This window comes from Agelaius tricolor, unplaced genomic scaffold, assembly GCF_023055355.1.
Source record: "Agelaius tricolor isolate 1412-34295 unplaced genomic scaffold, bAgeTri1.0.p SCAF_2, whole genome shotgun sequence".
Taxonomy (NCBI): Eukaryota; Metazoa; Chordata; class Aves; order Passeriformes; family Icteridae; genus Agelaius; species Agelaius tricolor.
Genome location: NW_027269262.1, coordinates 13,972,701 through 13,989,967, shown reverse-complemented (window position 1 = coordinate 13,989,967; position 17,267 = coordinate 13,972,701). Strand labels below are relative to the sequence as shown.

Sequence of the window (17,267 nt, the reverse complement as noted above, 5' to 3'; positions counted from 1 at the left end):
CAACCACATGGCAGCACAATTTATTGTACCACCCAGAAAACAGAGCCAACTTAAAACTAGATCACCTTTCCAACACAGTGACTTTTACACTCCAAACTACAGCATCCTGATATTAGGTTTGGTGTGAACTTCAGTCCCTTCAGACACCAAATTCTTTCAGATTTATTGTAGTCTGGCAGTGTTATGTCTTTTTGTCTTTTACACTCTTTTTTGCTTTGTCTTGAAAGAGTGGGTTATACAAGAAGCTGCAAAAGTGCTGCTAGCATTTGTTACTGCCTAGCCTTGGTTGAGACCCAATGTTTCTAACAAATCACAGCTAGACAGAGATCCTCTTGTACTCCCAAATTCTTAACAGCATGCCATGTTCATTCCTTGTTTGCTCCCTTCACAACTGCATTTATTCCAAACAGGGCTTTGGGCAGAAAGTGTAATTTAACCCATAAGTTTGATTCATTATTTGCTTCTAAGTATTTGGAAAATTTCTGAACATCTAATGCTGTTCCAAAAAATGCTTTTTTCTTTCTCTTTTCCTTCTTATATTTCTCCTTCATTTTCTTTTCCTGTTCCCATTCCCTATTTCTTTTCCTGTTTTCTTTTTTCCTTGCTTTTAATTTCTTTTTTATTTTTCTCTTTCTTTTCTGTTTCATTTTTGCCTTTTGACTTTGCATTTGACTTTGCCTTCCTCTCTCTCTTTTCTTTTTTTCTTTTCCTTATTTAATGAGGACTTGTTGGTGTTCCGAAACACATTTTCTTCCATCAAGCCCAGCTCTAATTCCCCAATCAGGTCTAACATCTGTATCTGTCTCAGCAGCTGTATTCTTTCACTAGAGCACTAATGCACTAAAACAAATGCCCAAGATGTAGCTTAGTGGTTCTGAATCAATTTGAAAAGCTATAATAGTGTCCTCCTTCTGGAAGTATCCTGTTTACTAGGTCCTACAGCGATAATCTCTGAGTTATGGGTGTTTAGGGTAAATAATGACAACCACTGTCTTTTTTTAGACTAATCACAAGATGGTGTTTCCTGAACATATACCAGTTTGCAGTCCTGGTGCCTGCATGTGAATTAATACACATGGCAGCCATCTAAATTTAACTGTTTACCACTGCCAAATTTTTCTGGGCTTGTTCTTCCACCATTCAGTTAATACATTGCCTGAGAGCTGCCAGCTTTTCTCCAAAATATCGATGTTTCTCAGATGCAGTAGCCTCTGCAGGGATGGAGGCAGAGGAGGAGGAAGTGAAATACCAGTGGCCTGACACAGCCATTGTCACAACCTGCACCTTCAGCTCCTGCAGCCACATTGCAGCGCTGCTGCCCTTAACATTCGCTGTCCCAGCACCTGCTTGGAGCCCATGGGCCACCTCTGTACAGACCTGTCTGCAGGCTGGGATATGCCATGGAAAACCATGGGATCCCTCCTTATGAAAGCACTCTTGCCCTAAAATCAGGAGGGTCCGAGTTTTGCATAGATCACCTGACCTACCTGAGAAGCTAGTAAGGCAGACACCCTTTGCAGAATGACTTTCTCCCCATCCTTCGCTGGGGGAAAAGGTCTTTCCACTCCCCAGTCAACAGGATTGTGTGCCCTGAAGCAGCTGAGGAGCTGCTTCAGTGGCACCAGAAATGCTTAGGTCAGATAAGTCATTTTGCCCACATTCCTATTAAACTTTCTTCTATGCAATAAGTTATTGTATATGTTCTTTATGTTTTAAACAGCTCAGAGATGAGATTTCTTCTTTCTTTCTTGACAGAATAGTCTATAATCAATTGTACAAAGTTTGACTTCTGCTTTTTGACACAAATCATGCATTTCTGTTCGCATTAATTCTTCAAATACTGTGTTCATATATTCAGTCTATTATTCTAAGATTTTTCTCTCCAGTTCAAATATTTACCTATGTTTGGCCCCATCCTCCAAGATTACTCCCATCTGTCCTTTAAGCTCATCAAAGCATTAAACACATACCTAATTCTGACCATATTTCTGAGATAATTTGCCCATATATGCATTTTAAAATGTGTTTAATTGAATCCAGCCCCCTTTCACTGCTTTTTTAAAATGATTATTTATCCTTTATTCATCACCCACAATGATAATCACACTGGAAAACAGTATTCACATGTGAACCATTTTGATTTTTGTACCTCAAGTCTATTGCCTTCCTGTCTTTTGGTACTGAATGATTACTTCCACTGGGCATTGATCTTTATGCTCTGTTCCTCAAAGACATGGAAATATGAGCATACCATTGTGGATTTTCATAGTGTGAGTGAAATTAACCAATTTGATTGCTTTTGATAGTCATTCTAGTATTTCATGGGAACCAGGTGTTTAACAGAATGTAGTCCCCAGAATGATTTGTTTCCCTGTTTTAGATTATAATTAGTACTGTGTTTACTCTTGATCTTTTCTGTTGCATTCACAGTTATCTGTGGCTGCTCAGAACTAATTACCAGTCATGCAATAAATCCGTTTGCTAATTTCCTAGAAAATCTGGGATGGTTCTCATTTCTATAGCCTGCCATGGGCATAAGCAACTGTTTTTTGCTGCTTAGCTTACTTACTGTTTGACAATACTCCTTCCTGAAGATGTAAGGATCCAGACTAATTTTATTACTAAAATTTAATGGAAAAAGATTAAAATATTTCTGGTCATAACACGTACTGGGTAGCTCTTCCATTCTGCTTTCCCCTTGATCCCGAACAGATTTGCTACAACATTATGCTACCCCTGTAGTATTTGACTCCTCTTAAGCCATGTGAGAAATCATAGTCTGCAGCTTTGCTGACCTCACTTTATCCTAAATCTTCTCAGTGGCCATTCTAACAAGGCAAAAGATAATTATTGTGTTAAGTGAAATTCCAAAAAGGCACAGAGCCTGTTCCTGTTTGGGTGCCTCTGCCTTTTCTTTTGGCACAGCTGTGGGTGCAGAAGCAGGAAGACAGGAGAGGGTTTTTAATTGCAGCTATGCGATACAGACTTTACTATGCTTCTTTCAGCAAAGCGAGTTCATTAGAACCAGCTTGTGAGTCCCAACAGTGAGACCAGAATGCTGGGGATGATCACGTGCTCAGTGTTTCTCAGCAGCTGCTTACCCAGCTCATGGTCTAATTGAATCCTGTTCCTTTCCACAGCTCCACTCTGACATGGACAGGGGAGATGGCTCCATCAAATACATCCTCTCAGGAGAGGGAGCTGGCATTGTGTTCACAATTGATGATACGACAGGGGACATTCATGCCATTCAGCGGCTGGACCGGGAAGAAAGGTCACAGTACACTCTCAGAGCGCAGGCTCTGGACAGAAGAACGGGCCGGCCCATGGAACCAGAGTCAGAGTTTATCATCAAAATTCAAGACATCAACGACAATGAACCCAAGTTCCTGGATGGACCTTACGTAGCCTCTGTTCCAGAAATGTCACCTGTGGGTAAGACAGATTTTGTGGAGTCTCTTTCCCTTATGAGCAAATTGGAGATGGTCGCCAAAACACAAATTCCCTGACTCCTTGATCTCAGCTTCTGCCCTTTGGGCAGGGGCTGCAGGACAGAGGAGCTTATCCTGGGGTGCCTGCTTGCTGTAGAAAAGAGACAACAGTCTTTACATCAGTAGCAGCTCCTCTGAAAGAAAATGTGTCAAGGGAAGCCTGAGAGATGAAAAAGGTGTGATTCAAACATGCCATGTTTAGACAATTTGTATAACATAGTGCCCCTTCTCCTCTGGCATCAGATGGTAGAAATAATAAAATCCATTGGACAGCCATTACCATCCTGAAAATAACACAGTCTTAGCAACCCAATCAATTTCAAGGGCTCCTACTGTCCAGGAGCCCTTGAAAACAGGGAGACATGAAAACAATCATTAGCTCCTTCTAATTCATGTAAGCCTGTACTAAACAAAGTTCAGTAAATCCTGAGATTCTGTTATTATTTGCCCTCCACTTTTACAGAATGGGATGTTGAAGACACTCCTGTTATTGCAATGCAGAAGAAAAACAGCAGCCTTCCTATTTTCCTATCCTGACACAAGTCAGGAGAAATCATTTCCATATAAGAATTCAAATAATCACATAAAATATTGGTTTTTTGGACTTTTCTTTTCTTTTTGAGTTGTCTTTGTTTGCTTTTTGGCTCTGTGACATTGCTGCAGAGATAATAATACCATATAAATTTCATGTCCTGAAGTTACAGATATGCTTCAACTTCTCGTTCTTCAATATTATGTTGACATAAAGCTAGAGAGAGGCATCAAATACAGAAGTTCCAGTCAGTAATAATACTTTTTAATGGTAATGGCTAGCTTGAATTCAGATTTATCTTCAAGTGCTTATCCAGTAACATCAGATTTGTTTGTAACACAAAACATTATGTAGAAGGCTAGATACATTCATAAAGGCATTGTCTATTCTATTCTAGGAGTCAAAACCTACACATACTTCAGTTGTGCCTCACCTTCTCCTTGCTCTTGATAAATTACATCACCTACAAGCCATTACTAGCTTCAGAGGAAGCAGACCTTGAAAACCAATTGAAAAAAGAAATATATATGCCTCTGTGTGGGTTGCAAAGGCACTTCAGCAGTGTATAATCTTTAGGCCATACAATGTAAACTGCAGTCCCACAGAGAGATTATCTCTGAGATACATCCCTTCATGCTCACTGTTTGTGTACAATTTCCATCCCTCAGTTAACTTACAGCATCTATGGGCCTGTTAAAACAGTTCATGATTTATGTCAGCAGAGCTATGGAACTTCTTTGAGCTGCCTCCTAAAAATATTTAAAATCAAGACAAGGGAAAAGAAGCAAGCAGTATATAATTACCATCTCTCTGTCAACCATAACAAAGTACTGTTAGTTCAGCAATTCTGTAATTGTGGTCCATAGAGTACTGGCTCTTTTATATCTTCTTATAGAAGCATGATTAATTAATACCTATTAATTCCTTTAGTGCTAATGAGCTACAAGTATGAACAATAAGTACAAGCACTATGAGCATCCAGTGAAAAAGTTCGGTGTGGGAAAGCTCTTGTTAGGCATTTCAATTTACTTTGAACTGTGTACTTTCCCTGCCAGCTCTTTATCCCACAAAGTCTTACCTTGATGGTTTTTTTGTCAGGCACCTCTGTTATCCAGGTGACAGCGACAGATGCTGATGACCCAACCTATGGGAACAGCGCGAGAGTCGTATACAGTATTCTCCAAGGACAACCATATTTCTCTGTGGACTCTCGGACAGGTATGTTATTTCATCAGGGAATGAGTCAGTGTGGAAACCAAAAGAAAAAGTTGCAAGCAGAAAAAAAGGGCAGTGCATCATAGCTGTGGTCAGAGAAATGTGGCTTGGAGCCAAGACAGAGTAGCACTGTGTGAGGGGTAAAGTAATGCTGTGGCAGTGAGCTCCAGAAGAAGAATGTGCTTTTTCCAGTGATATATTCCTTTGAATGACCATATTCTGCAACTCAGAATCTGGATAGATTTGGTGCTGTAAATACTCTTGGCTTCTATCATTGAAAAATGTCTTAAACAGATCTAGTTGATAACAACTAGGCTTAGGGGGGAAAAAAATCTATGAACCAGCCAGGACTGGAAAGTGCAAGCTAAAGGATGCAGTTATCTGGAGTAGTTTTACCTAAGGGTATTCTTGTTAATAACCTTACATTTATCTATAGGACACCCTCTCTGTTTCGCTTGCTTTCTCTCTCTCTTTTCTGTATACATCCAAGGTTTGTATTCAAAAGTGGAATCTGACAGATTTTGACAGTTTCTAAAGGGCATCTGTAGCGCTAAGGTCAGAAACTCATGAGACGATAGTCACTGCAGAGCCCTAGGGGACAACATAGGAAAAACACTGAATAAACTTCTTCCAAAGTTAGCAGTTTACGGTGTAGGTGCTCTAGCCAAAGAAAAACTTGTATATGGCATACTATTTTCTCAGTTTTGTTTATATTTACAATATAAAAAAGCTACTAGTGCTCCTTTGTAATCGGGTGTCAACGACAAACAAATAAAGGTGTAATAATAGATTTGTTGAGAACCAAATTATTTCTAAGAAAGCAAAAGATCAATATTCAGGGTCAGATCCAGAACAGATTTAACCACTAGAATGCAGCTTATACAGAAGATAGGCACTTAAGTCCAAAAGCATGTACTTTATCAGTATTTAACCCAGAAAAGGTCTTTTTCTCCTCTGATTAACTTCCCAGTCACTTAGGCCTGTATCTCTAGACAGGCTCAGAAATGCCTCAGCCTTTAGCTGCCTCAGCCAGCAACTGGACTCCCATTTAGGGTGAGCACTGTTGTGAGCCAGAAGCCATTTCCCTATGACAAACACAGGACTGTAATCAACTTCCCCTGTGCAAACTCACCTGTGAGATTTGGTAGCTCACAAAATGCAATTGCAGCTCTGACGTTTTTCTAAAATAGAGCTAGAGCATAAGTGACCAACAGCTCCTTTGTACTGATAGATAGTGATTAGAACACCCAATAGTGGACAACTCATTTCAGTACAGTCCTCCTCTAGTAGCATTTGGAGTCCTTACCATTTACCTCCCAACACAGACTCTTGGTTCCAGAGGTGTGCTCCTATTCCTATTCTATCACTGTCCTCACAGGTGCTGAACAAGTGTCTATGTGAAAGCACAACTTCAAAGGAAAGTTGAGAGCCTCCTCCTCCCTTTTTCCAGAACACTTTTACAGCCTGACCACAATCATATTCTCCTAGAAGATAAAAGAACTCTCCCACTTCCTAAGAAACCATCTTGCTGTTATAGAAAAAAAGGACCTTTGCTCTTTACTGTTTCCTTAAGAGCACAAACCTCACTCACTTTAGTGAAAGAAATGGTTCCAGTACATTTCTTTGGCAGACCTGAGGATCTTAACCTTTCCCATAGCCTTTCCCATAGCCTTAAGTATGGGTTTTATGTTCACCACCATCCTCAGCATTTCTTTGCTGACTGACTGTGTGCAGCAGCATCAGATGCTCCCTGCTCTGCATTGCTGCATCTCTGGATACCTGATCTGGTTCTGAGTCCTGGTGTCCTTTAGGGACTGGAGGCCCCAAAGATAGGCATGGCAGAGCCTGGAGTTTAGGCACTGATGTCTTTTTTTAGCTCAAGCCAAGAGTGGAAATTCCCTACAGTGTTCATATATGTAGAAAATAATTCCCAAAATGCTAAGTATTTTCATATATTATTTATATATCCATGGGAGCTGAGGAAATACAGCACTTCACAGGAGGCACTCAGCTTTGCAGGATGGGACTCTGAAGGGCCCCACGCATGAAGATTAAAGCAGCGCACCGCGAGCTGTTCCGTACCGGTCACTATTTCTTCCCTTCACACACAGCAATAATTGCCAACACAATATCTTTTTACTGCTTTTTTATTAAACCCATACATTGTCTTTCTGCTAAAAATAAAGGCTAAATGCAGATCAGTCAAGTTAATAGTGTCCTGATGTGCAAGTGCTGCCTGTTGAACCGTGCGACTGGGATGGTGCCTGGGGCTGACACGCCTGCCCCCACCCTAAGGACATCCCAAACGTGTCGCTAGCAAGGGATTATCCCATGGCAGCGCATCCCCGGGCTGCACTGCCGGCCGCTCGAGGGAGCACCCGGAGGTGCTGTGAGGCTGGCTGGGGCTGGGAGGGCTGCAGGAGGACAGCGGGGGGACACGGAGCTGTCCCGGGCACAGCGGCAGCGCCCAGGAAGGAGCGCCCGGCAGTCCCGCGGCGCTGCCCGGGCCGGCGCTCGCAGCCTCCATAAGAGAAGTGTTGCTGCCACCTGATGTCCTCTCGCAGAAGTGTTACCCCGAAGGGAGGGACGCCCTGCGGTCTGGGGGAGCACGGTGGCCCCTCCGGAGCGGGAGCAGCGGTGTCTCCCCGCATTCTGCACTCCCAGCCCCAGCCTGGGTCCCGGAGCAAAGCCCCTGGGCTCCTGCCAGGTGGTCTCTAGGACTGCGTGCTCTGGAAAACTTGTCTTGATGGATCTTTTAACAAAGCACATCACTTCCAGTGATGTGCAGAGTTTGTCATTCTCGGCAGGGCCTTTAATTCGACCTAGCGCACTGTTCCCAAAAAGCTTTTCCTTGGAAGGCAACATTTTAATTTTGAACGTGCAGCCTGTCCCAGAGCTGATGCATTTTAACTGGCTTCTTTAAAATTCACACCTTCTGTTAACCTAGATTCCACTTGGGTGAGTTTTACTCTGCCAGGAAAGGTGGGACTTAGCGCAGAGCCTGGAGTCATTCTTGACACAGAGAATAGGATTCAGGAGCAAGAGCCCTCTACCCTCTTTGTGTATTCTCTAACAGCCATTTTCTTTTGTTCCCCAAATGCCTTTCCACCCTCAATCTCAGGCTTAATTAGAACAGCTCTAATGAACATGGACCGAGAAGCAAAAGAATATTACGAAGTGATTATCCAGGCCAAGGATATGGGTGGACAGCTGGGAGGATTAGCTGGAACAACCACAGTCAACATCTCTCTCTCTGATGTCAATGACAATCCACCCAGATTTCCACAGAGTGAGTACACTTGGGGCCACGACAGGAAAAAAGGGGTGGCTGAGTTTTGTGTTTGCTCTCATGACAGCCATTTTCAAACTCAGGATAGTGACAACTAGAGATGGGCAGAATTTCAGATTTGATATGGAACTCTCCTTAAAAAAATGTCAAAAGGAATTATTCAACACCTTGCCTTTCAGAAAAAGTTTCTGACCTCCAAAATTATCAAAAACAACACTTTCTTTTTTAAAAGGATGGGAAATTAATTTACAGAAAAAGGCAGGAATGAGAACTTTTGATTTTAGACTGCTCATGGCCATTGCCTTTGGCTACTAATTGCTGCTCTGATTGTCTTTTCATCCTATCTCCAGAGGATGTCTCTCAAATCGGGGACATGTGGTGGTGCTGGAAGTTGAAAGATAATTCATTCAACACTCCAGCCAGGCCACAGCAGGGGAGCATCTGGGAGCTGTGCTGCCAGTGTGGAGTGGGTTGTCACACAGACTGTTCTCCAGGAAAGGTTCATCTAAACCTTGGCAATATACAGTTAAACCCTAAAATATGTAACAGCCATACTTAATGGATGCAAAAATAGGCAGCTCCACTCTTACCAGAAACACAACTTTGTATTTACAAAAGTGAACTTCAAAACAAGATTTGCAATATTTTGCCCTTTGTTAATAAGATTTTTTATCACATTCATTTACGTAATTCTATATTGCCATTAAAAATTTGAAAGAAGCTTTTCAGTTTTGATTGGACTAAATCTTTCAAGGGATGTAATTTGGGACTTTTAAAGAAAACAGATTCTTTTAGTGGTGTAAATCAATCTTAGGCCATTTTGGTTTTGATGGTTTTCTCATTTAGCTGAGTAATGCAAACTCCCGCAGTTCTTTTTGATAGTATTCTTCTTCTCCATCTGTTACTGCATGTTGCACTGGTAAATCAAAGTATTCCACTAGGATCAGCAAGAACTCTCAACTTCCACTTTTCTTCTGTTAGAGCAACTTCTTGAGCACGCCACTGCCAGCTGTGTTTTGAAAGTGTCATGAATTGTAACTGATATCAAACTTTTGATTAAGAAAAATTACAATTCATCAAACCCCGTCCTTGATGTTATTCTGCTTTCTTATGCTTAGAATAGCCTTCTAAAGTTGGTGCAGTCAACAGAGGGGGTGCAGCAAGGAAGGTTTGAAAGTAAAGCATGATGCCAGAGAAGTATTTTAGGTACAGCATTTATATTTTCAAAATACACTTTTAAAATAGCAGGTTGTTCTTTCCCCACTCTTGCTGTTAAGCAAATTAGCAATGCAACAAATGTGGTCAAGATAGGATTTGTAGGGAGAGGCAATACATTTTAATAGAATAACTGGTAAATTCCTTCTTCAGGGCTGAAAAGAATTTTGTAGGGACTTGAGAAAGGATTTGTGGTGCTCAAAACTTGTTTAGTCCTGCTGTACAAACTGATCAAATAAAGAGATGCCTGTCCTATTAAATCTGTTCCATATCCTGCTTTATATCATGGCTGCAACAGCACTGGTGCTAATTGCCCTATTTTTCTAGTTGAAGTTCCTATCTTCAGATGTATTGCTGTCTTTAAAAAAACCCATTCAACAAACCTGTTGCTATAACAAACACCTAAATAAAACTTCCCCAGGAAATTTAGCTGGGCTGTGGCTTTTTAAAGGAAATCACATGGCTGTCACAGCTTTGGCACACAGGTGCTAAAGACTCTCTGCAGGCCATGCAGTGTCGTGGCCTCCCTGTTCCACTGCATTGCTTTGCAGTTGTTTTGGTTCCTCTTCACAGCCTGTTTTTCCCCTCTCTCCCTGTGTGCTGCTTGTGCCAGAGCATTATCAGATGAGTGTGCTGGAGTCTGCTCCCATCAGCTCCACCGTGGGCCGTGTGGTTGCTAAAGACCTGGACGAAGGCATTAATGCAGAGATGAAATACAGCCTTGTGGATGGAGATGGACTGGATGTCTTTGATATTAACACTGATCCTAATTACCAAGTTGGCATCATCACTGTAAGAAAGGTAAAAAAGTTTCCTTTTTATAGTGATTTATATGGCTAACTGTCCTGGTTACATTTTATGTGTGGAATATTCCCTACGCCTGCAATAACTTGGTTCCCATTATGTGACAGTAGCCCCTTTCTGGCTGTAAAACACAATTTCTTTAACATTTATTGCTAAAATATGAAAGCAGACTGCATTCCTAAGAACAACTTTTATAAAGTGGGAACATCATTAACATAAACATGTCTTTTCCCACCAAAGGAATGCTCTGACTCCTTATTTATCTATTTAAATATTCTCTGTAGCTTAATTATCCTACAATGCAAGAAATTAGATCAATATTTGCATTTGAACTGTACATATTTTTCACTGTGGTGTTCCACAAACAATAATAAAGCATGCCCTGGAATTATTTATAAACCAATAAAACCCAGGCAGTGTTTATTTTTTTTTTAATTGCTGCTTGAAGATCCATAAATGTTAATTAGTCTAGAGGAAGCTGTCTCTAAAATGGCAGCTGTGAAACTGCTGGTACTCTGTACCACAGTCTATGCAGGAAGGCATTGAGTATTTTGCTTAGGCTCCCTGCTATGGGATATTTATTCTACAATCATACATAAATGTTAGAAGTTCAACTCTGTTTCTAGGTTATGAAATTGTAACCATATTTCTGCCTAAGCATATCTAGTGTACTAATAAGGAAGTATAGTTTCCATTTAAATGGCCTGGGATTAAATTGTGCACTAAAATGGAACAATACAGGGGAGAGCTTTGACCTTGCAAGCCTCTATGCCCTAGAGCAAAGCATTTAAGCATGTATTTATGGTCACCTTTCCCCAGCTCTTTTTTTTGTACATATTAATCCCTAAAGTTAAGCATATCTTCTGGAATGAAATAGATGTTGAATGCAAACTGATGTAATTTTCCACTCATTTATCAATGAAACAAAATTGTTTCTTTGCAGTAAATGTGTCAATAAGCTTGACCTTTGTTATTAGGAATACAATTTTGCTACATGTTCATGTATGTCCGGAGGAGTTACAAAATGTATGGTATCAATCATACCAGATATATACTGGCATCAGGTACATATTGCTCAATCCACCTACTGTACACAAACATTTGTAATATTTTATATATGTCTCCAGCTTTATGTAATGCTGAGATTATCAATAGCCAAACACTGGGAAAGTTGTCCTTTGAATCCCCTCAAAAAAAAAAAAATCAACCGGTGTCAATATAAAAGGATATCAAAATGGGAAGAGAGGGAAGAGAGAATTTCTAAACCAAGAATGAAATCTTTTTTAAAAGTAAGCAAAACTTCCCCTTTAAATTTTCTTTACAGATTTCCCAAGCAAAATAATTAGCACTTCTAACACAGGCATCAGAAAGCCAGAACATACAGTTACTGACAAGACTGTTGCTTCTGGTGTTGTGGCTACTTATCAGCCTACTAATCCCACAAATTGTTGAGCACCTCCTGAAGATTTACAGTGCCTTCCAGGCTGCCTGCCTGGGAGAGTGATGTTCACCCTACCTTCCTCTTCTGCCTGCTTTCCCTTCTGCACTGCCCATGGAAGGCAGTGGGTTACCCAGCCAGCACAGCACACAGGAGAGCCCTGTCCTGTCCTGCCTTCCTTCCCTGACATTGCCTGATCAATCACTTTCTCACAGTGGGTCTTGCTAAATTCGCCCCTGCATGGTGCCACCTCTCAGTGCCTGTGTCATGGCTGGCAGAAAGAGGACAAGGACAAGGAGAACTTTCCATGGGCTGCCTCTCCTCTTCACTGTCTTTTGCAGCATGCTAAGTTCACAGGAGAAGGTAACTTGCCTGTCCTCCCCATGGGACCAGCATTGGGAAGAGGTTTGAATGCACCCATGGGAGAAAAATCTGATGAGGAGGGCAGTTGTGCTGAGGCATTAGCACAGGAGAGAAAAGGGAGGGAAAGTCATCTTTGACAATGAAGGCAAACAGGAGCATCAAAAATGCAGTGGTCTAGCACACTTGTCTGATTTTTCTCACGACTTGATCTAGGTGATTATGTGTTTTAATAATGTAATTGGGTTTTATAGCTGTTAATTCTGTCTGTGATTTAACTGCTTTTTTTATAACTTAGCTTTTTAGTGTGCATGCAGTGTTTCTCATGCAGTTTTCTTCACCTGGGAAACAATTCAATATAATAGCCTCTTTCTTAGTTTATGTTTAGGGACCTTTGCATTGCACATTCCTTGCCAGATGGACAATAAGTGAAACTTGATCCTGTGAATATCTTACTGCTATTTTACAACTCATAAATACACAACTGGTAGATAATAATGACTCTGCAGCCAGGGATATTACATTTGTAGACCTCACCAAACCCTAGCTGACAAGTGCTATGCCTGCAGTAGTCGCTGATGTACCAGGTGGAGCTAAAGGCGGCAGGAGCAAGTTTCAGATCACCTGTTTGCAGCTGCTGCCACGGACTGCACAGTTTGTACTGCCTCACTCACTGAGCAGCGTCTCCAGCAATACTGGACCATCATGTCCCCAGCACAGAAACCTGTTCCCATTCCAGTCTTCATTCCTCACTCTCATGTACTAAATGCTGAGTGATCTTCAGTTTTATAATTTCAAGAATGCCAGTCTTTAGTCAGGCATTCCTATGCAGGACATCAGTACTGGTAATTTCCTGTGAAAGCATGAGCTTTCATATGTCACTGCAACATGTCCACTTCTGAAGAAGGAAGCTGGGGCAGCAGACAAGTACTGAAGTACTGAAGTACTGAAGACTTGGTTGGATCCAGGAGGTGTTTTGAGGCCCATGCCTGAGCATGGAAATCTTCTGCTGATGCTGCTTAAACTAATACACACCTCATGGATGCAGAACTGGGCCAGCTGCCCCATTGAGCAGGACAGGAAAGAGTAGGTTATGACTGGCAAAGGACAACTTTACTGCCACAGTCATGATCTTTGTACCTTTGACTTCCAATTGTTTTGGCATCCTCCTTCTCTTTTATTTTGCTTCCCATCTCCATGTGTCAGTCTGGTGATTGGTCTTCAAATGGAAAGAGCTGAATAGAAGAAGCAAAGGGATTGGATGGGAACAGTAGATATCTTACTGCAGTCGAAATGAACTGCTGCTGTGTGTGGTAATTCCATACATGAGGCTCAAATCCTTATGTCCATATAGAGCTGATCTTTTTGAAAACTACTCATATAGCAAAGAGGAGTATGCCCCGCTGGGTGACCCTGAGATTAGCCATTTCTTTCCTGGTACAAGATTTGTCTCGCTCAGAATCTGTGCAAGCTGAGGGAATTCACTGTGCTGGTTTTCAGCATCAGACCTGCCCAGATTATCCAAGTAAAGGGTTGTGACCATTTAACCACACTGCAATTGCTTGCAACTTCTGACTGCAACTTGAGAAGTGTGACTGTATCCTCTGTGAGCTGTACTTCATCTGGTGGCATTTTTTTATATTTTGGACTGACCCTTCCATACTGGTTTGTCAAATCCTTACTGTAATCTCTTACCAAGACTGGTAAGTAGTACATTAAATATGGAATTTTTCATTCAGATCAAAAGAAGGTTTTGGAGATGCCTTATTATCTTCAGGGATCTGTAAAAAGAAGATGGAAGGGAGATGAAAAATTTATTTATTGAGAGGTTCAGTGTCAGCATTAATTACTTCTATATCCATGTATACCAAATAAGTAGTTTTATCTAGATAGGAAATCAAATTCAGGTAACTACTAACAGAGTAAGTTGGCCCCCTTTATCCATTATTTCAGAAAGGAAAGAAAAGGGAAAAGGGAAAAAGAGACCATTCTCACTCCCTGCTTCAAATAATACTTGAGTATTTAATATTTCACGTTTCATATGAAGTGAAAGAATTCCCAGAGGAAGATATCAGGACTACTTTATAATTAAACTGCTTTGAAATTAATCTGTTCTCTAGGTAGGGAACAGATTCAAGTCCTAGCACTCATTACACCTGGATGGTCAACCCATGTTTAGGATACTTACTGAAAGGAGGAGGTGAAAAAACCTCACTTCTAGGAAGGATGGATTATGGATAAAAACTGGAACAAGAACTTGAAAGAGAGGCTGACCATGTTCCCTACTCCCACTGGAGCCCCTTACCAGCTTGGCAAACAGGGGTCTTGGAGACAAGACTCTGGTGTCCTCAGGGGAAAAAAGAGGATGCTAACTGGGACCTCTACTTCCTGTGTGAGCATCCTTGTTCCTGCCACTGGGCCCATTTTTGAGGAACCAACTGCCTACCTTATTTTCAGGTACTCCCATTAGAGTCTGCTTCTTCATGTATTTTCCTCAGAGAGGCATGAAACAGGTTGTGTGAATCACGATACAGTGGCAGGGTGGCTGTTTATATTTTCATTTTAGCAAGAAGAATGAAAGAATATGTCTTTTGATGTGATCTGCAAGTATTTCTCCTGGCCTTTTCAGCTCAGCTATCAAATTCAAGACAGAAAACCTTTACAGTGCCATTTCTAATACTACCGTCTTTCAAAGCTTTTTCTGCATCTGCAAATATTCATCTTTGTTGCACTTGAAATTAAAAGTGATAATTATATGGCTCAGTGTGCCTGATGGTAGATTTATTTTTTTCTCCTCAGCCTTTAAGTTTTGAGAGCAAGAAAAGCTACACCTTGAAGGTAGAGGGTGCCAACCCTCACCTGGAAATGCGGTTCCTGAACCTGGGTCCCTTCCGTGACACCACCACTGTCCACATCAGTGTGGAGGACGTGGATGAGCCTCCTGTGTTCGAGCCCAGCATCTACTTCGTGGAAGTGCCCGAGGATGTGGAGATTGGAACCACAATACAGATCATTTCTGCCAAGGACCCAGACGTGACCAACAACTCCATCAGGTCTGTCCTCTCTTTGTGTGTTGCCCCACAAGCAGTCCTTAACACATCTGGTTGGTGGGGCAGTGGTGAGTGAGAGGGACTCTTTCTTTCCAGCCAGTAGTGGTCATCAGTGGGTTTGGCAAACCAGACCTCACACACTGAGGGCTCTGTCAAAGCGATGCAGGAGCTCCCCCTGTTCTGTGGTGTGGAAGACATCAGCATCAAGCCTTGCAATGAGCTGGTCAGGCATGTCCTGACATTAAAAACAAACCTCAGAATCTTGCCTGTGCTGGCACAAAACCTGACAACGTCGCTGAGAACCCACTGCCATCCTGATGGCAAGGGGATCAACTTGCTTCTCCTTTTTCCCCCTTCTCTTTCAAAGCTTGCCCTTGTCAATAAGCTCAAACATGCAGCTACTTTTGGAGTAGAGTGAATGCATGCTAATAAATATCCAAGAACTGTTAAATTATCTAGTGTCTGGTCAAAGATACAGAGTTAGATATTCCCATAAGGCAGTAAGAGAGGTAAAGGTGCATTTACAACCATGGGAGCTTCATAGGTGCAACTCAGCAAGGAGCCAAAGGAGCAGATTTGTGTGATCATAGCCCTCTCTTCCATAATGGCTGCCAGCCACTGCCAGCCCCATTTATCAGAGGAGGCTGTTCTTCTCCAAGGCCAGCCCACACAGAAATTTTCACTACCTACTAGTGCAGGCACTTTGATTATCCCAGGAGGCTGGCTGCTCCTCTCGTCTGAGAGTTTCAGCTGTTTGTTGAGCTGCTGTTTGAGTACCCATGCATTGGCCCAGCTTCTGAGATGCCTGTGTTCAGGAACAGTCCTGGGAAATACAGGAGGGAGTTGGAACATTGAGTACTAGGATTTTTTGAAAAAAGTAAAATCTAAATGAGCAACCCTGTGGGCTTCAGCTAGAAGATCTGAGCAGACACAAAGCCTGTTCTTCTTAATGGTATGGCACTCTGTGTTGCTGGTCTAATTATTTTTTTTCATCTCTGCTACTTTAATATACCTATCTTTTCTGCCTACATTATAAGGTTATCATACTTCTCATGACATTGCCTCAAATTCCTCAGTAAAACTATTATACTGTCTGCATCATAATTTCATTACCCTAAACTTTTTTCCATTTGCATCCTATTTTGCTGATTGAATACTGTCTGGCATCATCTAAACCCTGCAATGCAAAAAGCTCTCTGCTAATCTGCTTAAAATAGTATAAGAATAATTCTGAGGACTATCAGAGGGTAGAATTGATCATTGTTATTTTTAATGAGATTTTTCTTAGTTTCCTTCAGAGCTTTGCAGTGACTGCCCTTGATGAACAACACTCTATAAACCACAGAATCCATCAACAAAGATACATTTAAAAAAATAGTTGTAAATATGCACAGACTCTTTTGTAACTCTGTTCTTTGACAACTTCCTTCCTCTTTTCTCCCCACCTTCCTCCTTTTCCACTGCCCTTTCTTCCCTCATTCCTTCCCTTCTTTTCCCCCATGTTGAGGTAAAGGAACAGATTTAAAAAGTAATAATAAATACCATTTGTAGTACTGTCTAAAATGCAGATAGTAAGAATTAGTTTTTGCCTTTTCTGTGGTCTCCTCCATTCATTCCGACTCCGTGCAGTATCAATCTGGCAATGTTTTAAGCTGAATTCTTCTTCAGCTTGCCTTGCTTTGCACAGGGCAAGGCAAGCTAAGAAAGACAATAATCCCAAAGATTTACTATGTTGCACAAGCTGAAATCCATCTCAAATTTAAACTGTGACCTGGCTCAAATCCTCACTTTCCCAGCATCCAGTACCTGGCTCCCACACTGTGAAATTCTGATGGCTGGAAATATGCCATGATTGTTTTTAAATTATTCAGGA

General features: G+C 41.5%; 2 protein-coding genes across 4 annotated transcripts in view; one reads left to right on the top strand and one right to left on the bottom strand.

The window, feature by feature from the left end:
- CDH20 (cadherin 20) overlaps positions 1-17,267 on the top strand; it is a 118,618-nt gene that overhangs the window by 84,772 nt on the left and 16,579 nt on the right. For all 3 annotated transcript variants that reach the window (XM_071453534.1, XM_071453543.1, XM_071453553.1), the window contains 5 exons: positions 3,141-3,435; positions 5,122-5,241; positions 8,360-8,527; positions 10,356-10,543; positions 15,144-15,397. In XM_071453534.1, coding sequence (XP_071309635.1) covers positions 3,141-3,435; positions 5,122-5,241; positions 8,360-8,527; positions 10,356-10,543; positions 15,144-15,397 — 1,025 coding nt within the window. The remainder of the gene's footprint in view (positions 1-3,140; positions 3,436-5,121; positions 5,242-8,359; positions 8,528-10,355; positions 10,544-15,143; positions 15,398-17,267) is intronic.
- RNF152 (ring finger protein 152) overlaps positions 13,664-17,267 on the bottom strand; it is a 110,025-nt gene continuing 106,421 nt past the window's right edge. Inside the window, exon 2 of the transcript XR_011683572.1 lies at positions 13,664-13,675. The gene's annotated coding sequence lies outside the window, so the exon portion shown is untranslated. The remainder of the gene's footprint in view (positions 13,676-17,267) is intronic.